Source organism: Ambystoma mexicanum, chromosome 10 (genome assembly GCF_040938575.1).
Source record: "Ambystoma mexicanum isolate Mex_15411 chromosome 10, UKY_AmexF1_1, whole genome shotgun sequence".
Classification (NCBI taxonomy): domain Eukaryota; kingdom Metazoa; phylum Chordata; class Amphibia; order Caudata; family Ambystomatidae; genus Ambystoma; species Ambystoma mexicanum.
This window is the reverse complement of record NC_090932.1, coordinates 1,485,983,933-1,486,009,647: the sequence shown is the minus strand read 5'-3', so window position 1 is coordinate 1,486,009,647 and position 25,715 is coordinate 1,485,983,933. Positions and strand designations below refer to the sequence as shown.

General features: G+C 45.0%; 1 protein-coding gene across 1 annotated transcript in view; it reads right to left on the bottom strand.

The window, feature by feature from the left end:
• Positions 1–25,715, bottom strand: part of MLXIP (MLX interacting protein) — a 1,610,055-nt gene that overhangs the window by 838,100 nt on the left and 746,240 nt on the right. The window contains exon 6 of the mRNA XM_069619595.1: positions 17,474–17,645. Coding sequence (XP_069475696.1) covers positions 17,474–17,645 — 172 coding nt within the window. The remainder of the gene's footprint in view (positions 1–17,473; positions 17,646–25,715) is intronic.

Below are 25,715 nucleotides of genomic sequence, written 5' to 3'. Positions count from 1 at the left end.
CTCATTTAAGGATGTCACAGAACTTGAAGTTATAGACATTCTCAAACACCTTAAACCATCGCTTTGCAAGGGAGACACTTGCTCTCCTAAGATCATAAAAGATTGTGCAGAGGCCCTTGCACCTCTTCTCACAGCCTTCATCAACTTCATTTGCAACAGGCATCATCCCTGCCAACCTTTAAGAGGCTTGGGTGCGCCCTCTTCTGAAAAAACCCACGTTAGATCCAGCCCAACCCAACAACTATCGGCCTATAACCACCCGTTTCTTCTTAAAATACTAGACAAAGTGGCTCATAATCGGATCCAACTCCACCTGGAGAATAATTCTGTCCTAGGAAAAAGACAGTCAGGATTCCGCAAAGGGCACAGCACTGAAACTGCACCATTAGACCTAAAAAATCAAATTACCCAAATCTTAGACAAAGGTAAGCCTGCTCACCAACTCCTCTTAGACCTATCGGCAGCCTTCGACCTGGTCGACCATAAAATTCTCATCGCTCACCTCACTCAAGCAGCACAATTCTCCAAACAAGCGACTTCTTGGATCTCCTCCTTAGAAGGAAGAGCAATTAAAGTTTTCTCAAACATAGAAAACGCAGAACCTACCACCATTCGCTGTGGAGTCCCACAGGATCATGTACTGCGCCTATGCTCTACATTCTCTTCACAAAGCCCCTTTTTGACATGCTGGATGCACTTGGGATCGTATATACCAATTATGCGGATGATACCCAAGTTCTCCTACCACCAACCGGCTCATACGAGCAAGATGAGGCCTCTCTAAGCCAAATCTATGCCACCATCCAGGCTTGGATGGCGGAAAACGTTCTATGCCTCAACAGAGACAAGACAGATTCTCATCCTGGGGCAAAAAAACACATTAAACAAATTAGACTGTCTCTATGCCAATTTTAACATTGACAACTCTGTCATTCCCGTCCTCACAGCCGTCAAGACAACAGGGGTTCACATTGATGCCACGCTTTCCATGAATAAGCAAGTCAATGCCATAGCCTTGGCATCTGCCCTTAGCACCAAACTCATCAATGCCATTAAACCATTCCTAACTAAGTTCAAATGCCTCTCAAAAGCCAGAGCCACCATAGATGCTAAGCTTGATTATTGCAAGCCCTCTTAGCAGGCACCTCCATAAAAAACTTAGACTCCAAATCACCTAAAACAACGCGCTAAGAGCACCACTCAGCATTCCAAGAAGAGACCACATCTCTCAAGCCAGACTGTTTATCTTAGGTGCATGCTCAGTTTGGCTTCCAGTCAAAGACCGCATTACATTTAAAATTCTCACCACAGCCCACAAATGCATCAACTCCACAGCACCTCCCTACCAATCAGAAACTCTGAACAGAACCACTTCAGCAAGACCCACTAGAGCACGCTACACCAATCAAGTCACTATCCCACACATCAACAGGGCTAAAGCAGGAGGGTTAGTAGGCTTCCCCTACATAGCACCAAAGCTATGGAACTCACTCCCCACCGCTCTTTGAGCTGAAACCTTGCTCCCTGCCTTTTGGGGAAATCTGAAAACAGCACTTTTCAACCAACACTCCACCTTCATATCTCCACACCTACATCATACCCTCCCCACCCTCTCCTTAATTCTTGTATATTATCAAAAAATCATCAAAATGTATATATGCTGCTACTGTAACTAAGCTTTGCTCACCTTTTGTAACAAGAGCCACGATGCCTAAGGGCTGATGTGCGCTCTATAAATGTGAATAAATAAAAATAATAGTTTGATAATGTAGGATTAAGAGTGGCTGTAAGGTGATGATAATCCCCATTTTTGGACTTCATAGAAAACCATGCACATTTCTTTAGATCTACTGTGAGCAGTAATAGCGATATGTTAAATATGCTTTCTTGGAGGGAAATCCTCGTCTTTACCTCCCATTTTGAAATTTTGGCAGTGCAAGAAAGGGTTAATAATTCCACTAATGCCATTGTATTGCTATTTGTTCTGTACTGCGAAATGGAATTTGCCCCAATGTGTTCATAGGCCGGATCTTGTTTTGTTCCATGCTTTCATCGAGTAAGCATATATTCCTGGGCCCATCTGCAGTAGAGCATCTCACTTGGATCATTTTGAGTAGACTAAATCTACCAAGTATAAGCTTCCTTTATTACCACTATCAAAAGGTAAGCATGACTATCTTGCCAACCCTCAACTAATAAGTAACAGAAATAATGAGCATGAGCGGACCCAAGGCCTGAATCACATATAAAAGGGCCAAACAATAATGCAAGCCTCGATCACAACTTGAGAACACATTTCATATAATAACTATCACCTAGCAGAATACAGAGATATTTACCAGATGCAGATCAAACAATAGCACAAAAAGTGGCAAGAGCATAAGATCAGAATATAATTATTTTTTCCCCTGGCACTTTCCTATTCATGTCTCAAATGAACACTACACGAGTTGAACAAAATGTAGAACCCCCAGCTGAATTTCTAGAAGGTCCAACAATCTGGTGCTCTAGCAATATCAAAGTACTGGACTTGATATAAAATAAAAAGTACTAGGGTGCACACAATCTAATAATGTAAAAAATGCCCCAGTTGCCAGACTAATATATTGCTGATGCAGTACTAATGAGAAAAACAATTGAGTCAAAAAGACAACAATGCGTCTGAAAAAGGAAGCGAGTAGAAATAAGATTCAAATCAGAGTCCAAATTAAAGGACAATTCACTACAATATTCGTACATATCAAGACATAGTAGAAGTGTTTTCCTGGAAAAAGCCAAGTTTATCTGTTCTGTAGGCTCAGAAAGTCATAGTCTGGGTGGTGTGAGAAACCTGAGGGTGTTCTTAAAGGTAGTCCCAGAGGATCCTTTGTTCAGGTAGTCAGGAGAGGGCAATCGCGCTTGGATCCCAATGCTGGGAGCAGAACAGCGAGGGAGGATCACCTGGGCAGAGTGTCCTTGGAGGCTGGGGTGAAAGCGCCTGAAGGCGAGACGTGGTGTTCCCCCTTTCCTTGCCCTGATCCATCTTACCCTCCCTCTGTCTTCACTCATGACTTTACATCAGAGAGGATGCCTGAAGATAAGACATGACACTTCCCAATTACGTACCTCGGACCAGCCTACTCTCCCAGTACTTTGATGGGATGTCTGAGAAACCTGAAGGTGTCTCCCTAACTAGTCCACCGGGATCGGTCATCCAGGAGGCGAGGACCCGGCCATCGCTATTGGATCCAGTTCCTGGGGCTGGACCAGTGAGGGAGGATCATCTGGATGGGGGGTCCTCGGGGAGTGGAAGTGGGACACAGACAGGTGAGACGTGATATGCCCCTTCTTTCAACACCTTTTCCCCCTCCAACCATGTAGGATATTCCGAAACACTGCGCCCACCCTTTTCCTACATGAACACTTTCACACACCACAGACAACAGACTAACACTTGAGCAGTTGACCTTACATGTCCCAATACAAGGGTCAGGCATGTCACATAATTGACCAGAATCACACACACCCAACGGCCCTTTCCCTTCCCCACAGGGATAAAAGGTGGAGCATGAGAGCACACTACGAGCAAGGCAGATCGCACACGAAACAGCTATCCAGACAGGGCAGTTCAAGAAAAGGAGAAAAGAGGGAAATATAAAGAGGCTGACAAGGAGAGACGCAACTTTGTCCTTTCCGACCCAAACCCGCAAAACCTCCAAAGGAATCACAAGCTGCATACAATAGCTCAAGTGTGTTGCAGCAAATGTCAACGGTACACAGAGTGCGCCTACGCTTATAAGCAGGACCGAGAGAGACGCCTGCTACCGTGGTACCAGCCTTGGCTCCAGATATTCTGAAAAGCCAAGCGGTTTGTCACAGCCGGTGAGTGCAGGGGAGAACCGATAAGAATCAAACTGTGTTAAACGAAAGCCGCAAAGTAGCAATTTAAGGGAAGTTCAAAGAACTGTTAGACAAGGGAAGACCAGCTGAAGAGGGTTCCAGCACCACGTGGGTGCTTACTCAACAGACTCTGGTCAATCCTGTGTTTGTTGAAACTGCTGATACCAGAAGGCCTTGGGATGGCCATAAAGGAATGGTCGAGGTGGTCATACAAGGGTCCAACCAAAGCCTCTGTACGTCAAAAGTCTTTGACCGGCAACCCAGTAAAAGCTATGGGAGATGAATCCCATTCAGTGAGAAAGACGACAGAACTGTATGTGTGACAAGAGTGAGCCCGATGGAGGGAAGTCAACAGTTCATTTTTTAAAAGACAATAATATTTGTGAATGGAAAAGGTACAAGGGTACTGACTCGAAGCAAACAGTCGAGAAGGGGTCTGTGCCCAGCAGAGGGGGAGTCCACAGTGAAAAGTCATCACCCAATGTCTGGTGAATGTAAAAGGAGAAAACAAGCGAACAAGAGCCATAGTGAACCCGATAGAGGAAGGCTGAGAATCGAGAGGGGTCTGCGCCCGGAGGACGGGTACTTAGGGGTGGGCCATTATCCACCTAACTACCGTATGAAAGAAACTTTTTGGTTTGTTATTTTCCAACCCTTGAAGGCAAGAGACGTTTGTGAAAAGAGACTTGGCCATCGAGGCTCCTGATAAGCTAAGAACGGAATGATCGTCTTGTGCTGGAAGAAGCTTGCTAAGTGTGCTGTGCTCAAGGGTCCCACCTTATCCCGTGCTAAAAACATGGGGAAGGGAGACCCCGAATACTGCATCCAGACATATTTGTGAACACTTCTTTCTCTCTTACGCATCCTATCCCACACTCTTGTATGTAGTTGTAAGGTTTGGCAATAGATTTTTTTAGTATAGGCCCTTTTTAATTTGACAAGACACCACAAGGACTGCCTTATTTTACATTTCATGGTCGAAGCGTGCTCCCATCTTAGATTTAGGTTTAGATTACGCATTTATCTGACCCACTTTTGCAGTTTAATAAACACCCTTGAACTGTGATCACTTGTGTCTGTCTTTACTGTTGCAACCATGAGTACATTTCAGATGCTATCACTCTAGTCTCATCATACCAAAACTCTTTATCTTGGAAAAGGGAAACCGAACACTCCAAGGGAAGTCAAACCATTTACAATCGTTAAAAGCAACCTAGTTTTCCCTTCTAAACCTAGAGGACAATTAATTTATTTCCCATTGTCCTCTCCTGAGAACTACAAAACCCGGAATTCTTATTCACCAGGACATCCCTTTTCTGATGTGTTCGTACACAAGCTACCTACCGGCACAACAAGAAATTACAACTCCCATACACCATCCTATCTTATAGAATTCTCCCACGTTCCAACTCCCCCTTTCTACACAAACACTGGGCCGAGGAAGAGGAGGACTAAGAGTAAAGAGATAAGTTCAGGCAAAGTCAGGCACTTGAGCTTAATTACATACATCTGATACCCATTAGCTCCCCCCACACGGAGCAAAGGTGGAACATTAAGACAGCCTCTGAGCAAGGTAAGACACGAGAAGGCGCAGATCTTCCGGGCCGAAGGTAAACCCACTGGAACAAGACGACCGATCGAGGGACGAGTGCGAGGGGTAGAGAAACCCTAAATATCCCTGCAGGAGGTCGCTGCCTCTGGGAAACCATGAAGGATACGCAGAGAAAGCCAATTCCCAGATGAGAAGAAGCATGTGTTGTGTTTCAAGGATGCCAGCGACCTTCCCGGGTGAATGGCAGAGTTGAGGAGGCCAGGCCAAGCCTGTGGTATCAACCTTGACTGGTGAATCAAAGCCACAGAGAAAAGAAAGGAATGCACACAACCAGTGAGTTAGCCAAAGACATGAAAGGCTGGTTTGAGTCAAGGAAAGATTGAATCTGCAACAGTGTATCTCATAATTGAAGGTTACGCGTGTGCTGATGAGATGCGAAAGAAGGCAACCTCGCAGTGAACTTTAAACTTGCCAATAACTGTGAAGCCAGTGATACAAAGCAGCAGAGTGGTCTGGCGAAAGGAAACAGTCTACTCGAAAGTCTCCATGAAATTTTTGATGTCTTGTTATAAAGTGAATGATTTAAAGAGAATGATTTCTTTGAACTTCTCTGATTGTGTTATGGAACTACCAAGACCAAGAGACACTGGGGCAAATAACATAAGGAAGAGTTGAAGGCAAAGTCGAAGTGGTCCTGCAGAGGTCTGTGAAAAACCTTGCACAATCTAAAGTCTTTGACATCAGTGAAAGGTCCGAACCTGACTGAGGGAGATCTGGAATATGAAATAAGGGGAAGGGAACCCCTGCAAGTGCTGCGATTTCGAGGTCCGAGCCTGGCTGAGGGATATCTATGTGAACGTTTGTTGAACTGCGAAAGATCTTTTGGTGAACTGAAACAAGTGACTTTAGCGTGAAAGGCCCAGTGGGCCTTGAACCAAGTTTTGAAGTGCCTTTTTGATAAACTGAACCAGAGTGTGTCATCCTGTCTACGTGGGCCGCCTTACTCCGTACTGTCCAACGTGGGGAGGAGAGCAGACTCAGCTACCTCGACCCTTTATATTATAACACTGACTTTCCTTTGCATACACATTCCCCATTATACATTGTTTGTATAAGAGATAGGGCAGGCATTTTTTTCTTTTTTAGAATAGGCCATTTTGATTTGACAAACTAACTAGGACCGTGCTTTCTTTATTATTTCATGGTAGAGACTACTCCCATCGTAGCTATAGGGCAAAGTAGGAGTTTTCGAAACCTCAAGAATTTAATAAAGATTTTCAAACTTGTAGCTCTTGTGTCAGTGGCATACTTGTGATACCATGCCTTACAGTGGTTATTATGTTCCCAGCTCCAAGACATTACAGCACCCAGAACGCCTGGTAGTAAACAAACAGCAGCTATAGAGGTATCCATATAACAGGAAGCTTAACCTTCTGTTAAGCGTATATCTATGGCACAGCAGATCTCATACCTGAAACCTCCAGTAACTCTCAAGACCAGGCTTTCTATCAAGGTGTATGCAAACCTGGAAACCAGGCCCCCGTTTACCCAAATGTCTATTTCAGCTATGCCAATGATACTTATTCCAAAGACCCACTTATTTCTGCTATAAGCAAAAGATGTAGCAAAGGGCTACACTACAGTGACTCTGAGTTTTCATGTCTATTAGGGAAATTGATAACCCCAACTCTCGGGGATAAAGAGTCCAACTTCTTGGCACTCTAGATACATGATCAGGGATGTAGTACCCAGCTCACTTTGCCCTGAGGGTAGAAAGCCCTGCCTGCTCAGATTTTGCCAGAGCCAGATATGTCCATTCCCTCATCAGTTCGCCTTCCAGGGACAGGTTGGTTTCAATGGTCTTTCAGGAGTCTCATGGCTTTGTATCTAGTCTTGCAGGCATGCCAATGCTCTCCAGCATTTTTTAGATCCGTTTTTGGTGCTCACTCTGCTGCCTCAGCTTGCTCTGCTCTCTGAGGCCTTCCGTGTCTCTAAGATCCTGTGGATCTCCCATGCTTATTCGCTCTCCTTGGTGTCTCACACTTTTCAGCTGTCCCACCGTTCTTAGGCCCTCATCTTTGTCAGCTCTCGTAGCTCTCATGGAACTTGGTTCTCTCTCCTGGGTCTTTGAGCTGCTCCAGCTCACGCAATTGTCTGAGCCTCCTCAGCTCTCTAGGACATGTCAACTTGGCCCGATTGGTCTGCTCTCTGCGACACTTCTCTGGGTAGTCAAGTTTCTACAACAGACTTTTCATTGCTTCTCCCCGGTGGAGCTTTCCCCCATTCTCTGGTTGTCTTGGGCTTTTATTTAGGCAATTCAGTTCTGCTGTACCCTCGGTGTGTACCTCCAGGGCTTCAAATTACCAAGGGGCATTTTGGAGTCAGGAGGACGTCCCCCCTCCGATACGCAACTCTCGACCTGGCCGGTCAAGTGTAATGCTTTCTTTATGGGACACAAGAAAATGGCATTAAAGAAGTGCTGGGTCATGGTGGTGTGAGCCTTCGGTTCTTTTCACAAAGCCCCCGTTCCACTTGAGGAGGGAAAGCACTTTTCAAACCTGGTAAGGGAACTGCAGCAGTGAAGGGTTCTGGCATTTTTCCACACTCCAAGCTCCAACTTAAGCTCTGCATGGCTTTCCTCTTTCCCAGAGCACTCAGACCAACTCCAGACAGCAATGGCCCAAAGGCCTTGGTAAGCCTGCTTCCTCAGTCCCTAGAGTCCTCCACAGTTCTTGGTAAGAGGTCTGGGTGCTGATTCCATCACAGATGGCATGTACTGGGCAAGTAGTTCAACTGAATTTCAGTGGGCCTTATTACATCATGCCAGAAGTGCAATCATGCACAATGCTCTCAAATCTTTAGGAGCCATAGAAAATATCTTCGTTCGCTTATCTTGTCTTGAGAATGTGAAGACGAGGCAGATAATTAAGATCTTATCTTCACCGCCACAACCAGAAACTCTGTCTGCATGGGAGATCTGATAAACCGGGAATTCTGCTCTGAAATATTATACACCCTCCAAGTAGTAGCCTCAACTAAGGAGGCAGTAGGCAAAAGTTTCTCGGCTACCACATTAACCAAATTGCTGCCTTCTTAGCTCCAACCACCATAGGAATGTTCAGTTTGCTTGCTGCCCAAGCAAGGACTTAATGAAACTGATGAGTCTCAGTGGAAGATAGGGCATGCTTCGGAGAACAATTTGATGAATGTGAAAAGCAAGATCATTTCTGGGTCAGAGCAGTGGATCTAGGTGGTTTTCTGGGTAGAGAAAGAACTCTTGGCCAACTTTTGTTTTGTAGGAGTTCTATGTCAGGCCCTATGTAAGTTTCTTCCTGTTTCTTTCTCTGTCCTCAGAGGGTCCCGAGGCAAGATGGGAGCGTCCAAGGGAGGTGGAGAACGAGGGGTGTCATCCATCGAAATCCTCACACGATAAGTGTTTGCCAGATCTCGTGTTCACCAGATCTCGGGGCACAGATTCAGTCTCTTTTGGGGTGGAACTCTTTGAGACAGAGAAATTGAAATGCATGGAGATTGAATGTCCATTAGAATGCCCCCATTGAATGTTTAGATGTCAAATGCCTCAACTTCTGAGAGTGTTCCGACGCTGTGTGCCTTAACCTTGATGTATCCGAATACAAGTGTTTGATGTGTAAAACCACTAACACTGCAGAGAACCTCTATGATAAAGAACACATCACCATCTAGCCTCTTTATGTCAAAGAAGCAAAAAACCCACTGAGGCTAACAAGAACCTTAGAGACTTTAAGGGGTGTGAAGTTTGGTCTTCTCCTAAACAGAAACCGTGCTTTTCTCCTCTCCAGGCCCCACAGCAGACTGAATACCCCATAACATATGATCTTGAGCAACCTGGTGTGCCCATCCTTACCGGTCATCTCTTGGCTTCTCGCTCACAAAGACTCCTCCATGGCATGACCTGGCACACCTGGCATTGCTATATGCTGTGGTCTTCAGGCAAATATTACATTCACATGCTGCGCTCATCCAGTTTTGCCATTTTGCCCCCACATTCTGGGAATCTGTCAAAGACAGGAGGCATGACAGAGGTGGGATGCAGGAAAAGAGATAGGAATAAAGTCACAAAATCCATTTGGATTTCTGACACAAAAGACACTTGTTTTCCTGTAAAAACGAAAAAATACATTTGACTAATTATATGTGGGTTACATTTCAAATGTAAATATTTTGAATTGAGTTTGTTCCAGGATCCATTCATGCACTGAGACATTCTAAGTTTATGACTTTTAGCACAGATCCCAGGCTGCAGAATAGTCGCTTTACATTATGGTTATTAAACAGTGAGGATGTTCCAGTTTGTGGAGAGAGTTGTACTGTCGAAAGTAAGTTCAGATATTAAAATGAAAGAAACAACTGATATTTTGTGTTTGCATAATTGAATACATCTTTTTATAAATCAAAAGGATAGCCAAATAGGCATCTGTTATCATTTTGAAAAAAGTTAATGAGGTTCCTGTTAGGATGTGCAGTGTTTCCAATGTTTACCTGTTAAACCATGAGTGCATAATATTTCCTTCACTATGTCTATTGTCACTTAGATATTATAGAACATAGAACTGCATCTTATGTAGCAGGGTTCCAAGGAGAGCCAGTGAAGAAGCAGGGCCTTAGTGGGAAGATTGTACTCCTCCTGCTGGGGGTCGTCTTATGTCATCAACTTGCAAATAAAAGGTTCCTTACCTTTAAACTACTGGTTATGTGAAAGCCTCCCTTTGTACATAACAGTTCCCCATGATAGAGAACCTCAATTTCTGTCTTATTAACCAGCTCCGAATTCCATTTTCCAAGTCAGAGCTATTATGAAGATATGTCTCAGCCTTTGATCTCATTCTTATTTTGTACGAGCACAATTACAGTGCAGCACCAGGTAATATCATTGAATCAACAAAACAATGTAACACTTTTCTAATGACAAGAGAAAGTCTTAAGAAAAACACAGCAGAATCAAGCACATTTATATGCATTTTGTCCCTAAAGTTTAAAAATAATAGCACGTTGCGGAGGTATGGTGATGTCATTCTTTCAGGGTAATCAATGTGTAATATAAACTGTGATAAGCTACCAAACATTAAGCAAGCCAAGCAGTGATATGGAGGATGTTTCCTTTTGCCGACCTACAACACGCCACAAGGCAGTGGTGGGGAATATGTGAGATGAGGAGAGGGACATGGGGGAGAGGAGCAGCATAATCAGACGCGCATACATTGTGAACCGAGGCTAAAATATAGTCATATATAGGGATGTAACGGTATACCGTTAAAGATACTGTGAACCACTTAATTGAACAATAATAACTGTCAAAGTGTGCTTTTTAATTCTGATTTGGAAAGGCTGCAGTAAGCAAGTGCTGCACAGTCTCAGTCTTGCACTGTTGGATGTGCCGTCTGCCAAGTAGTTTCAGTTGGAGCCGTTTTTAATGCCATTCCATAAACCACACGTGCCCGACACAAAATCAATATGTTAGCAATAGGAAGAATAGATACAGTGCCATGAAGGAAAAGTGTTTACTTTGGGGTGGCGGCTTTGGGGTTTATATATTTATATTGGATAATGTTCTCTAAACATATGGCAATGGGAGATTTCCCTGGTTCTATCATTGAATTTACATATAATAAGTCACACTGCAAAATTCACGCATCTGTCGGTATTCCCTACAGCCATACCAAAGGGTAACATGTCTGTGATTACTGAACACCTTTTGGCCCGCAAGTAAACTAAAGGCTGTAACGTAAAGAGAGAGTGCGTGTGTGTGTGTGCATGCACACAAGCGTATACTACCATCAGCCTCCATTGATCTGTGGCATGCAGGTTATCAAGATGGCAACATGTTCATGGAGGGCAGGTGCAAGTGGATCTAGGTCACCTGGCCTAAGCCCCGCCCACCTGGTGCCTTCCTGCCTGCCGCTCTTTTTCACCACTTAGCAAGTCCCGCCCAACTGGCGCCTTCCTGCTTCCCGCTCTTTTTCACTACTTAGCAAGCCATGCCCACCTGGTGCCTTCCTGCTTGCCGCTCTGTTTCCCTACTTAAGGAGCCTTCCAGTCTCTTTTCCTTTGCAGATGGGGAGCAGGTACAAGTGGATCTAGGTCACCTGGCCTAAGCCCCCGCCCACCTGGTGCCTTCCTGCTTCCTGCTCTTTTTCACCACTTAGCAAGCCACGCCCACCTGGTGCCTTCCTGCCTGCTGCTCTTTTTCACCACTTAGCAAGCCCCACCCACCTGGAGCCTTCCTGCTACCCGCTCTTTTTCACCACTTAGCAAGCCACGCCCACCTGGTGCCTTACTGCTTGCTGCTCTTTCCCTACTTAAGGAGCCCTCCAGCTTCTTTTCCTTTGAAGATGGGGAGCAGGTGCAAGTGGATCTAGGTCACCTGGCCTAAACCAAGCCCACCTGGCGCCTTCCTGCCTTGCACTCTTTTTCACCACTTAGCAAGCCCCGCCCAATTGGTGCCTTCCTGCTTGCCGCTCTTTTTCACCAATTAGCAAGCCATGCCCACCTGGTGCCTTCCTGCTTGCCGCTCTGTTTCCCTACTTAAGGAGCCCTCCAGCTTCTTTTCCTTTACAGATGGGGAGCAGGTGCAAGTGGATCTAGGTCACCTGGCCTATGCCCCGCCCACCTGGTACCTTCCTGCCTGCTGCTCTTTTTCACCACTTAGAAAGCCCCGCTCACCTGGTGCCTTCCTTCACATCACTGTCTTGTGGCCAATGCTGGATTTGACTTTTATGGACTTCATTTATTCACGGTGTGTCACTCTTTCTCAACTCTCATGCTGGACTTCCTTTGCATCTTGTACTCATGGTGGCCCTGAATCATGCTGCTCCCATCTTCATCTTGTATCCTGGCTTGCAACATTATATGTTACTACTGACTTCTGCAATTGTATTCGCTCTCCACTCTTGCTTCTCCACTCTTTTTGACTGCTTACTCTCTTTTCTCTCCTCCTTTCCCTTCTCCATTTTCCTATCTCCTGCCCTTACTTTCTTCTGTGCACTTACTCTATCAGAATTGTCCCTGGACCTAATATGATAGCAACCTCGTCTGTGTCCTCCACCGTCCCATTACTGTTTTCTTCCTCCCCACCATCCCTCCAGCACTATCTGAAATGTCATCAGGCCTAGTATGATAGTTGCTTGTTTTGTTCCTCCCCTCCCTTTCTGCACCCCTCTCCCTCACCTTTTGTTTTTCTCCGGCTCTACCAGAAATGTCGTCAGGCCTAGTACGGTAGTCGCCTGTCTGTTTCCATTTGCTTCCCACTCTCCCCCTCCCTTCCTTATCTATGACTTAGCTCTTGCACTATCTGAAATGTCTTCAGGCAGAGTATGATAGTTAATTTCACATCCTTACTGTTCATGGCCCGTAAGAATGTGGTTGTATTTTCCCTTGTTCCCTCCCTGGCCTTGAAGCGCTTTGAAACACATTGTGTATAGGCGCTATATAAATAAACGATCATATCATATCATATCTTCACCAGTAGCCAGTGGGGGAGCAAAAAGCCTAAATGACCACTTAAGAAAAGCTATTCAGTTTGCTTTGCCAGTTGCAGCAGGTCCCCCCACGCCCCTCTTCACACAATTCTGGCCCTGGGTGCCTGGTTTTGTTTGTGATGATAAATCTCTCAATTTATGACCTTTTAGAAAATATTTGTTAAGATTAGTTAACTCCACCTGCTATACCGCAATAACCATGATATACCATCATTTGGCAAGAAGGTTATCATACCATCATAAAACTAATACCGTGACACCCCTAGTCATATACCTCCCAGGTGTCTTCCCACGGGTACAATAGCTTATCCCTGGCAAATACAAGCTTCCAATCCCATCATCTCACAGAGGCTTCCTAATAGTTTCCAGACTTTGGTTTTTAGCCACAATAAAGCTTGAGCCCTTCAATACCGGATTTGTTTTGGGTTTTATCTATCTATTTTCTAACTGAGGTTTTAGCATTCCTCTGTTTGCTAACAGCTACTGTGATACTTATTGTCTCATGCTTTATGACCGCCTTTGTAAAATTCCGTAAGCAAACTGGTCATCCACAGAAATCTTATTTTGCTCAATGTAAAACTTTAATTGCATGCCTATAAAAGCTAAACGTTTCTTCTGGTCTGATAATAAAGGCTGCATTAAACATACAAATTCAACTAGTCACCTTAACTGCATTCTCTCTGATTTCAGGTGCTTGACAGTGGATGATTGGCAAGTAAAAGCTTCATTTGGCCAGATGAAAGGCAAGCAGATATTAATATAGCCGTAGTGTCATCATATATCCAAATATCCCTGTCAAATGGCAGGTATTGCCATTACAAGCCCAGGTATTGCTATAATAGGGCCTTTATTCCCCAACTGCTCAGTGTGTATGTGCTGAGGGTCAGGGGTGCATGCACTGAGGGTTTCCATATTATAGCTGCTCCCCTTCCTCCAGTGCTCCTGTGATACACTTTTAAAAATCAATAAAAATGTTTCTCGAAGGAAGGGGAGACTGCTCGAGGGGTTTCCTGAAATCCAATTTGCAAGGGCACGTGGCCATATTATAATAGGACTAACTGTACTCTACTGAGCAGCACATGAAGTAACACAAAACAAATAGCAAAATATCTAATACCTATCATGTTGCCGCCTAGCTACTTGCCCTATTGATAACTGTATTCGACCCTCCGCTCCTCTGTAACGCACAACTGTAAACGTACTCCCTACTCAGATTGTGTGCTGTGCTTTCCTGTGCTCCAGCTATGTTTGAGCTATGTAATTCCAATGCATACATTCTTGGTATTATGCAAAGCGGTGCTGCATATATTCTGAACCCTAAATGTCTGTCATGTTCTGTCCTTATCTTGTGGTTTTCAGGCATACAACCTTACTGCTGAATGAGAGCATGCTACCAGTGGTCGACTGTCCGCATGCAGTCCCTATCCAGCACAGGCAAGAGGTCAAAATGTGATTACTCACAGGAACTAACAATAGACGCTATGATAAACCAGTCCCAGTGGCAGATCCAGAAAATTTCCAGCCACGATGGAAGAAACAGAACATGGATTACCAATCATAAGCCAGTATGGTATATACCAATGGTGCAACATCCAATAGTACTGAGTCATACATCTCAGAAACAAAAGAAAATGCATTCCATACTCTGGAGTCCCTGCTTCCTTGTTGCGGACATGGGTTTTCTTTAAAGGAAAAAGCATTATCTTTTCATAACAGCCTTAAACTGTACACAGGAGGTATTAAACAGGTGGGGGATCCCATTTAAAGCGCAAAATGTTCCTTGAAAAAGAAGAGGTATAGGTAACGGAATAGCAATGTAACTGACATGTTGAATCAGTTTAGTCAGCACACTTCGGCCAGAGGTCTGCGGAGGTATGGTGATGTCATTCTTTCAGTGTAATCAATGTGTAATATAAACTGTGATAAGCTACCAAACATTAAGCAAGCCAAGCAGTGATATGGAGGAAGTTTCCTTTTGCCGACCTACAACACGCCACAAGGCAGTGGTGGGGAATATGTGAGATGAGGAGAGGGACATGGGGGAGAGGAGCAGCATAATCAGACGCGCATACATTGTGAACCGAGGCTAAAATATAGTCATATATAGGGATATAACGGTATACCGTTAAAGATACTGTGAACCACTTAATTGAACAATAATAACTGTCAAAGTGTGCTTTTTAATTCTGATTTGGAAAGGCTGCAGTAAGCAAGTGCTGGACAGTCTCAGTCTTGCACTGTTGGATGTGCCGTCTGCCAAGTAGTTTCAGTTGGAGCCGTTTTTAATGCCATTCCATAAACCACACGTGCCCGACACAAAATCAATATGTTAGCAATAGGAAGAATAGATACAGTGCCATGAAGGAAAAGTGTTTACTTTGGGGTGGCGGCTTTGGGGTTTATATATTTATATTGGATAATGTTCTCTAAACATATGGCAATGGGGGATTTCCCTGGTTCTATCATTGAATTTACATATAATAAGTCACACTGCAAAATTCACGCATCTGTCGGTATTCCCTACTGCCATACCAAAGGGTAACATGTCTGTGATTACTGAACACCTTTTGGCCCGCAAGTAAACTAAAGGCTGTAACGTAAAGAGAGAGTGCGTGTGTGTGTGTGCATGCACACAAGCGTATACTACCATCAGCCTCCATTGATCTGTGGCATGCAGGTTATCAAGATGGCAACATGTTCATGGAGAGCAGGTGCAAGTGGATCTAGGTCACCTGGCCTAAGCCCCGCCCACCTGGTGCCTTCCTGCCTGCCGCTCTTTTTCACCACTTAGCAAGTCCCGCCCAACTGGCGCCTTCCTGCTTCCCGCTCTTTTTCACTACTTAGCAAGCCATGCCCACCTGGTGCCTTCCTGCTTGCCGCTCTGTTTCCTTACTTAAGGAGCCTTCCAGCCTCTTTTCCTTTGCAGATGGGGAGCAGGTACAAGTGGATCTAGGTCACCTGGCCTAAGCCCCCGCCCACCTGGTGCCTTCCTGCTTCCTGCTCTTTTTCACCACTTAGCAAGCCACGCCCACCTGGTGCCTTCCTGCCTGCTGCTCTTTTTCACCACTTAGCAAGCCCCACCCACCTGGAGCCTTCCTGCTACCCGCTCTTTTTCACCACTTAGCAAGCCACGCCCACCTGGTGCCTTACTGCTTGCTGCTCTTTCCCTACTTAAGGAGCCCTCCAGCTTCTTTTCCTTTGAAGATGGGGAGCAGGTGCAAGTGGATCTAGGTCACCTGGCCTAAACCAAGCCCACCTGGCGCCTTCCTGCCTTGCACTCTTTTTCACCACTTAGCAAGCCCCGCCCAATTGGTGCCTTCCTGCTTGCCGCTCTTTTTCACCAATTAGCAAGCCATGCCCACCTGGTGCCTTCCTGCTTGCCGCTCTGTTTCCCTACTTAAGGAGCCCTCCAGCTTCTTTTCCTTTACAGATGGGGAGCAGGTGCAAGTGGATCTAGGTCACCTGGCCTATGCCCCGCCCACCTGGTACCTTCCTGCCTGCTGCTCTTTTTCACCACTTAGAAAGCCCCGCTCACCTGGTGCCTTCCTTCACATCACTGTCTTGTGGCCAATGCTGGATTTGACTTTTATGGACTTCATTTATTCACGGTGTGTCACTCTTGGTATTATGCAAAGCGGTGCTGCATATATTCTGAACCCTAAATGTCTGTCATGTTCTGTCCTTATCTTGTGGTTTTCAGGCATACAACCTTACTGCTGAATGAGAGCATGCTACCAGTGGTCGACTGTCCGCATGCAGTCCCTATCCAGCACAGGCAAGAGGTCAAAATGTGATTACTCACAGGAACTAACAATAGACGCTATGATAAACCAGTCCCAGTGGCAGATCCAGAAAATTTCCAGCCACGATGGAAGAAACAGAACATGGATTACCAATCATAAGCCAGTATGGTATATACCAATGGTGCAACATCCAATAGTACTGAGTCATACATCTCAGAAACAAAAGAAAATGCATTCCATACTCTGGAGTCCCTGCTTCCTTGTTGCGGACATGGGTTTTCTTTAAAGGAAAAAGCATTATCTTTTCATAACAGCCTTAAACTGTACACAGGAGGTATTAAACAGGTGGGGGATCCCATTTAAAGCGCAAAATGTTCCTTGAAAAAGAAGAGGTATAGGTAACGGAATAGCAATGTAACTGACATGTTGAATCAGTTTAGTCAGCACACTTCGGCCAGAGGTCTGCAAACCATGGCTTCATAGATGTCTTGGCTTGGACAATAATTACCATCAGGACCTAACCAACATAGTAGCAAGTAATCATGCCTTATGGTGTCATAAATCCAAAGCACGTGTCCCTGTTTGACACTTACGACGTATACATACATCCAAAGTTGCACCGGGAAGCACTGAAGCTCCGCCGCTCTGTGCACTATGGCGGTCGGGCAGCCAAAGGATGTGTTGATCACTTGACACACCAGGATGCAGTCTCTCACATGTGTCAATAAAGGCCATGTGTAAAGTTGTAAAATCTTCCCAAATGTTATACTCCAAAGACCTACCTATTTCCCTTGGATTTGGCCAAGCAACTGGTTGATGTGAAGAGAGTGTTGAAAAAAGTGTATCGCTAAACTCTGCCATAAGCATCTCCATATCAAGGAGGGGGTCTTCCTCCATGGGTACTGGTGTATCTCTTCCATTAGCTGCTCGTTGCCAGAAAACCAAGTCATCGTCCTACCAAGAAGACAGAATAAATCACTATATTAAGTAAGAAAATATTACAAAATGTGGTTAATCAAAGGAACAAAAACATATCAAATAAAGGGTTTTTGTAATTTGTAATTACAGTTATAACCTAAGGGAGTGGCTTGGCATTCCCCCATTGGCACATTTCTGGGCAATAAGAGCCGGTATTACTTGGAAATCAATAAAAAGCCCTGAAATTGGAGCCACATGAGTACCCCATTCACCAATACAAGCATGACTCTCAGCACAATGGTCCCTCTTATCACAGGAGTGCTGTGCCAACAACACCGTCGGCCGCACCACTCCCCATCTTGCTTCAGATGCACCTGAATGACACGGCAGAGGCACCATAAATCCCATACCTCCAACTCCCTGCTCCTTACCGTTATACGGCTGGGGGTGGATGGTTCCACCTCATGTCGGCTCAATCTTTGCTGAGCTGCACCTGGCAGACACACCCGTCTGTCTTCTCCCCCTAACACCTCCCAGCCACCTCCTTACTTTGATGGGGCATACCTGGAAGAGGTTGACCGGCTGTTTACTAAGCCCTGTCCCTTCCCTCCCTCCACATCACATTAGTACGTGCGTGTTGGGAACTAGCCCATTCCCAGAAACCACTCAATGCAAATTGACATTTTGTTTTTTATCCCATTCAACCCTAAATTTGAGCGGGTCATTGTAGCTTTATAGACCTCAATATGATGCCAAACCTAGAGTTATGGGCCTGTGAACGTCATTAAACACTACGCTCGGGCCTTTGACTCAGCCTTTGGGGTCCAGTATTACCATCGGCCTAGGTTTATAAAGCTTAATTAATACAAAATGATTAGTCTAAATTAAGAACTTTGAGGGCCCAGACCCTCATGTGCGCAGCTGAAACCTATCGACAGGCTGACAAAGAATCAGGCACAGATCGACAACTACAGAGGGTGTGTCTTTGCATGACACCAGAGCAAGATGACCATGACCTTGCAACAATAGGGTTGTATTTAAACATAAATGCTACGCAGCCCGTGCACCATGGCGATATTAACATAGCTGCTTGCAGCAAAATTCAGCACAACATGCCTCTAATGCTAAATTGTAAAAAATCAGCAAAATACACTTCTACCCCCTCATACAAGTAATTTAATCAGGCACTATCAGGTCAACACTGTCCGGAGATGAAAGAAATGGACAGAACGGTCTTTAATGACTTCTGTAAAATGTCTATTCCATCATGCCTGTTGTGAACAGACGAAGACTGCATAACTTTTTTTTAACAAATCTTTATAATGGAAAAAGATGAAACATTGCAATATCTATGAAGTTATGTATACATTAACAAACGTCGGCCATAACACCAGCCTGTTGCTGGAACATTCAGGCGAGTTTGCAAAATCCATCATTATGAATTAACATGATTATATACATAGACAATATGCTACAAGCTAAAATAAAGAACAGTCCAGCAAGTCTTTATTTTATTTATTTTTTATTTATTGTGTTTGGTTTAAATACATTCAACTTTTTACAAATATTATATAACTTCCAAAGCAATATTGGAAACAAAACCAACACAGAAGAACATGAAAGGAAGATAAGATACACAGCTACATTAAAATACTCTAATAAAAAGACAGTTCATTCAAATCTTACAAAAACCATAAAACACTTATCAAATCTAAAATATAATAGTAATTTGCTACTTATCTATGCCTCATAATCCAAGAGCTTCAAACATTTCAATAAACTCAAGACAGCTAATAAAAAATGGAAGTAGAATAGCCACCCAAAAGGCGCAGACACATATTTTTCACAATCTGTTAATTCACAACACGTACTTGTACAATACCCTGCTAACATCGGTAAGTAAACAATAAGATGTATCAGTATTTCCCTCGCCATTACATTAGCACAAAATCTACAAAGATCTAGGGATTCAGGGAGCAATTTCCTCCCAACCAGAATATGCCTGGTTGGTAAAATGACAAATCTGAATGTCATAAAATCCATATGGGAATATCTGCTAGGAAAAAGGCAAAGATAAGGGCCAACTGCCCCAGCTTCTTGTGTTCAAATCTTAAGTTGGCAAAGGAAGCATACCATTGAAAGGTGGGCATGGTTGAGACCAAATATTCATTGTAAAGTATTAATTTAACGTTAGCGGGATTTTCAATCAAACCGTCCACTCCCAACCAGACAATATTACAGTACATTTCACCACAAATAAATTAGTAGAGTTTGCCTTTTTACAGTGGAGTATAACAGACACATCACTAAATAATGTACCATTTTTTGAAAGAACAAAAATCTCATTTTGCCCTCACCTGCTATGATCTTAGACCAAGCTCATAACGTATAGCTGCCAGTGGACTACAAGAGGGTAACCTCAAGACTCTTTGCCAAATAAGGGCCTCATAATATTCTAATGATTCGAAGACCAGAGGCTGTCCAGTTTTAACCCCGTATATTATTTTGGGGGGTAACCTTCCCACATAAAACATTATTAGGGGATGCACAGAGCATTTCCCATATTTAAAATTAATTTTTAACATATGGCCTGCTAGAGCTTCTGCCTTATGTCTTAAAAAGTCCACTATGTAAATTTTACCTGGCTTAACCACAACAGAAAAGCCAAGATGGATCAAATTATTCACTGTTTCATTCTTTTAGACTTACAGCCTCATCACGAGTTTGGCAGTAATGCTTAAATGCGTTGGTAATGCTATTACCGCCGCATTTAAGGGTCCGCCAAATCACAGGTTTGGCTGCATTTACCCCCAGCTCTGAGGGGAAAATTCCAAAAGACCCAATGGGGAATGGGGAATTACTGTTACCGCCAAACACGTGCTCCGACGTTAATAGCTCCGGAGGGTCTGGCAGTAACGCTATTGGGTCTGGGTGGTATACCGGCGGTAATACCACTGGGATACCGCCCAACTTGTGATGAGGCCCTTAGTAAATTGCAATATTTTAGTTTTACTGGGGTTGATCTTCAAGAAATGATCATCAGCCTACAATGCAAAAGTGTTCAGCAACCTCTGAAGTCCTACAGCGGTGCAGTCCAATAGTAAAAAAACATTGGCATATGCCAGGCATGAGAACCTACAATCCACTATTTTCCCAGATATTTGTCTACATCTGAAACACACAAGTTAAATAGACCGGGAGCTAATATGTAACAATGCCTTAAACCTATTTTAGTGAAGATTTTCCTCAAGTGATTACTTTCACTATCTAGTCTAACTTGTATATTTGAGTTTTCATGAAATGAGAGGATTATCTTAATCAGTCCCTCCAAGATATCCCATTTGCCAATTTCCTCCACAATAACTTACAATTCACTAAGTCAAATGCAGAAGGAAAATCTATCGCTGCTACAAAACTAGATGCATTTTATACAAAACATTTCAAGAAAAAAACGTTAAAAGGAGGTTCCCAAATACTTTCTAAAACCAGTCTAAAGTTTCTTCGGCATACCCACACTCTCGGCCCAAGTAGTCAAATGTTTTAAAAGGATAGGAGCGAATATGTTGCTGTCGGCATCCTGCAATGTGATGGGCCTATAGTTTTTGGGATCCGTCCTTAAGCCTCTCTTAAAAATAGGGACAACATAGGATTGTTCTCCAGAGCCTCCAGGTGTCTATTATCAGAGATGGCTCTTATTATTACAATAAATATATGGCTCTCTCACCTCTGATGAGTACATGACTGTAAAATGCTCCACCCACCCTTCCTCCGCTACTGGATTCATCCATTTAAAAACCTGGCTGTCTCCCATTGCATTTATTACATACCAGAAATTCGAATTATCCCGCTTTTTAAAGATATCTAACATTCGTTAGGCATCTATCTGCAAACTCGGATCCCGATGTTTTTTTATCTAATTCCTATATATTTGATTTATCTTTCTAATTTCTTCCTTCTGCTGAAGTGGTTCCAACCCTATTTTTTATCTTTCAAATTTCTTGACTTTTTTGCATTTTCCTCTCCTGAACCCCAGGATTAAAGGAGAATAAATGCTGATTTGGCGTTATTCCTTTATTCAGTTTGCAGGACCTCTAAAATAAATTAACCATCACATCTTCTATAAAAGAGGGGAAGCTTTCAAATTTAAACATTGACAACTTCCACTAAAAAGTGGTAGCCTCTCCATGCTCCTCAATCTGATACTATTATCTCCCGGGTTGACCACCAGATTCGCGGAGCAACTGCCAATAGTAATCTCTACCACAATATCAAAGCTGGCGGCAATCAAATTGTGGTCGCTAAACTAAGTTTCAATGACCTTAAACTGCAAGCACAATTTAAATAATGCATTATCCACAAATATACAATCCAACACCACCGATTCGGCCCCCCTGTTCCAGATCGCTTGCATAATAGAATCGGCAGACATAATGCCATTCACCATTGTTAGTATTCAGACAAGAAACCCACCTGCGCCTCTGATCAATTTTGCGAAATCCGAGAAAGGGAAGGATTAAGAAATTCTGAGCTCTTTCCAATATAATATGACCGGGGGGGGGCGTTGCATGGCTGAGTAGAGTGCCGAAGCGGCCGCACTTCATGAGAGCCCCATGAGCTGAGGGTGTTCTTGGGCCTGACCGGTGCCCGAGCCCTGATGGCGTCAAGCAATTATTGAACCGGAGAGACCGAGGGAAGCCCTTATCTTGCAGTGAAGAGGCAGGATTGGAAGCAGACGTCAGTAGCCGTGCCCCGAGCATGATGGCACCCAGGACTCATCTAAGCGAGTCTTCCTCCAGGTAGCCCCTTTCGACCCGTGGGCCTCCGGCGCAGAGGAGAGATATGACTGATGCTCAGCAGGGCCTTTGCATGGGATCCCCCACCCCCACTGAGCTATGCATTGATGCACCAAGCCTTGGGATTTCCACACGGGCTGGGAACTGGAGGTGCCCCTCTTGGGCTGCGGCAGGGGCAGCACCCAAGGATAAGCGTGGACCTCCGTTGGGTCATTTGGGGGCCAGATTTCGCCTGACTGTGGCGAGGAGGAGAGAGTCTGCATTCTCCTAGCTCATAACGTAGCCCTGGGTGTCCTACCTGTGCTCTGTGAAAATTTTCCTGGATGCCGGATAAATGGTGAAGGCCACACCCTGGAAAAGAACAGCCTAATGTGTTTAACTTCCTAGGCAGTGCTGAAGGAGCCCTCTGGTGTGTCAAACCTTGCATCTGAGATCCAGAGTTATTTGATCCTGGCCTCGGCCCTCTCTTGAGCATTGTGAGCCTTTTGCTGGCATTCATCCTTTTGGCCGTGAGGACGCTCAGGTTCTTTGTAAGGACCAGAGACCCAAAATGGCAGAGAAAACACCCAAAAGCAGCAAAGGGGGTGATGTGCTCAAACTTATACAAAGCCAGGAGAAGACCAGGAGCCAAGCGCTGCAAGCTTAGGCACAGGTGCATGTTGATGGTACAGCGGGCACAGTGGGTGACCCGGCGGTCCTTGCTTTCAGGGCAGACATAAGGCAAATGCTTATGGACATCAAGAAAGAGATTCAGGGGCAGTGGGAGAACTCGCCCAAAAGGTGTCGGAGCTAGACAAGTGTTTGGAGTCGGCAGCGACCTACAATTGATGAACTGGAGACAGGGACCTGTGAATACTCCTATGATTTATCGCAAGCGAGCATCTGCTATTGCACCAGGAGGACCTGGAGAACCGATCAAGAAGAAATCATTTTCCTCTTAGAGGAATCCTGTCGCAGGTTTTGGATGCTGAACTGAGACCCTACAGGAGTGCTATGTTAAAAATGTTCTATTATAACATGCTTAATACAAGAGATTGGTTTGAGGATTCAAACTTGTGTTGTGCTGCGTTGTCTTGCTCCCAAGACAAAGGCATTACCCCTGAACTATCCCCCTCCTGGCATGGCCGGCGGACAAGGAACTGGATCGAACTCACAGGGTTTATTTCTCTGTCCAAATATGCAACAACTTGACTCCAGATGTCCTGACTAGAGTGCACTTTTCCAAGATTAAGGAGGACATTGGGAATGCTGCCCCCACCCTTCCAGTCTTCAAATCAAATTCAGGGGCTCCAGGATTTCGCTACTTCAAGACCTGGCACCATCTACCTTGGCTAAGATGTGTTCCCTGTGGGATTTCACGCAATAGCTGCGGGTCAGAACATAAAGTACCACTGGGGATTCCCATGTGCCATGATCATGGCGGGAAGAGAACAATTACTTCAATGCAGGACGCAATGCTTATTATGAATCCGACCTCCCGCCCTTCGTCGCCCTTGATGGAACCTAGGGGAAATGCCCCTTTCCCTGATCATTCAGCTTGTGTGGCAGCCTGGGCAAAGGTCACAAGAAACAGCATAAAGACTGCTGGAACGGGGGCGGGCCTGGACCCCAAGCATCCTTTGGTGTCCTGAGTCGCAAAAGCTCCACGTTGGGGCACCAGTCCACAGTTTCCCCAAAAGCTGTGTGGCCACACCGGCCTCACACTATGGTTGAGGGCCATTTGTTGACCGGGGCTTGGCCCGTGTTGGAGCTGGACCCAAGGTGATGGAGGGCACTTTTTTGTTGGGGGGTGAGATGGAGTTTGGGGCGGGGTGGGGGGCTGGGAGCGTGATTCAAGTTGGTGTGCAGGGTCAGGGGGCTTCTTTTTCTGTTTGTTCTGTTTGTGTTACAGCAGTTCAGGGATCAGAGGTGTAGCGCAGGGCTTAAGTTGTGCATGGGAGTGATGGCAGGATTAGACCAGTTCCACTATGATGGCAGGAGCAGGGTGATCTGCTTAAGCTAGCGACGTTTAATGTGCAGGGGTTGAACTCGCCAATTAAGAGGCGATTGTTGTTGAGGAGGCTCCAGACATCCACGATAGCCATTGCGATGATACAAGAAACTCACCTGCTTCCTGCAGGCGAGTTTCGGATGAAATACAAGTCCTTTCCCAGACAATATTTTGCTTCTGAGTGCAAAAAGAAGAGGGGGTGGCCATATTTCTCACCAAGGAGGTTCCTTTTCTCCTGAGGGATGTTCTCAGAGACCCGGAAGGTAGATACCTCCTGGGAGGGGGCTATGATGGGACGACCAATGACTTTGGCTTCATTCTATCTCCCCAATGAGAATCAGCATGAATATTTGGAATCTCTGCTCCCTCTATTGGTGGAATTTATTGTAGGAGGGTTGCTGCTGGATGGGGACTTTGATCTGGTTCCAGACACATCGGTGGAATAGACGCTGTCCCACTTGCCAGCGGAACACAAACGCTCTTTAGTTGGCCTTGACGAGGGTTCTGCAGGAACTACATATGGTGGATGTCTGGAGACTATTCCATGAGGGAGTGGCAGAATTCACTTTTTATTCACATAAAAAACCTCCCTATCCCGATCTGAGGATCCTTCAGTTCCAAATGGCTCATGTTATTGCTAATTATTTCACAGAAAATGGCAGGGATGGGATGGCACTCAAGGTTGTGTGGGATGTAATGAATGCAGTGGCGAGGGGTACGTTTAATAGCCGCTCCACCATGCATGTCGCTGCCAGGAATTGCAATAGGGCCCTACTGGAATCTCCCCCACCCCCACAACTATTTGCAGAATCGCAGAACTCGCTGGAGTGCCCTATAATGCAGGAGGAGGTGGAGTGGGCTATCGGCTACATCCACAATGAAAAGGCCCCTGGTCCTGATGCTTTCATGCCTATTTTCTACAAAATCTTCAAGGCGCAATTACTGGGCCACATGATATCCCTATTTAACTTGTTCCTTGAATCAAAGGTGGTGACACGGGCGATAGGAGAATCATATCTCTCGCTATTGCTCAAATCGGGCAAACATGCCACTCCCTGTGGCTCATACCGCCCAATCTCCTGCTTTAACACCAATGCAAAAATCTATTTGAAGGTCTTAGTTACATGGCTGATGGGGTGGCTTCCCTCCTTGATCCACCCTGACCAAAGGGGGTTTATTGGGGACTGGAGCACGCACTACAACATTTAGGGCAATTCACGTTATGGAACTTGGCAGAAGCAGTGGCCCTCCAATGACCCTGTTGGCGAAGGACACCGACAAGGCTTTCGATAGGGTGGGCTGGCACTTCATCAGGCTTGTTCT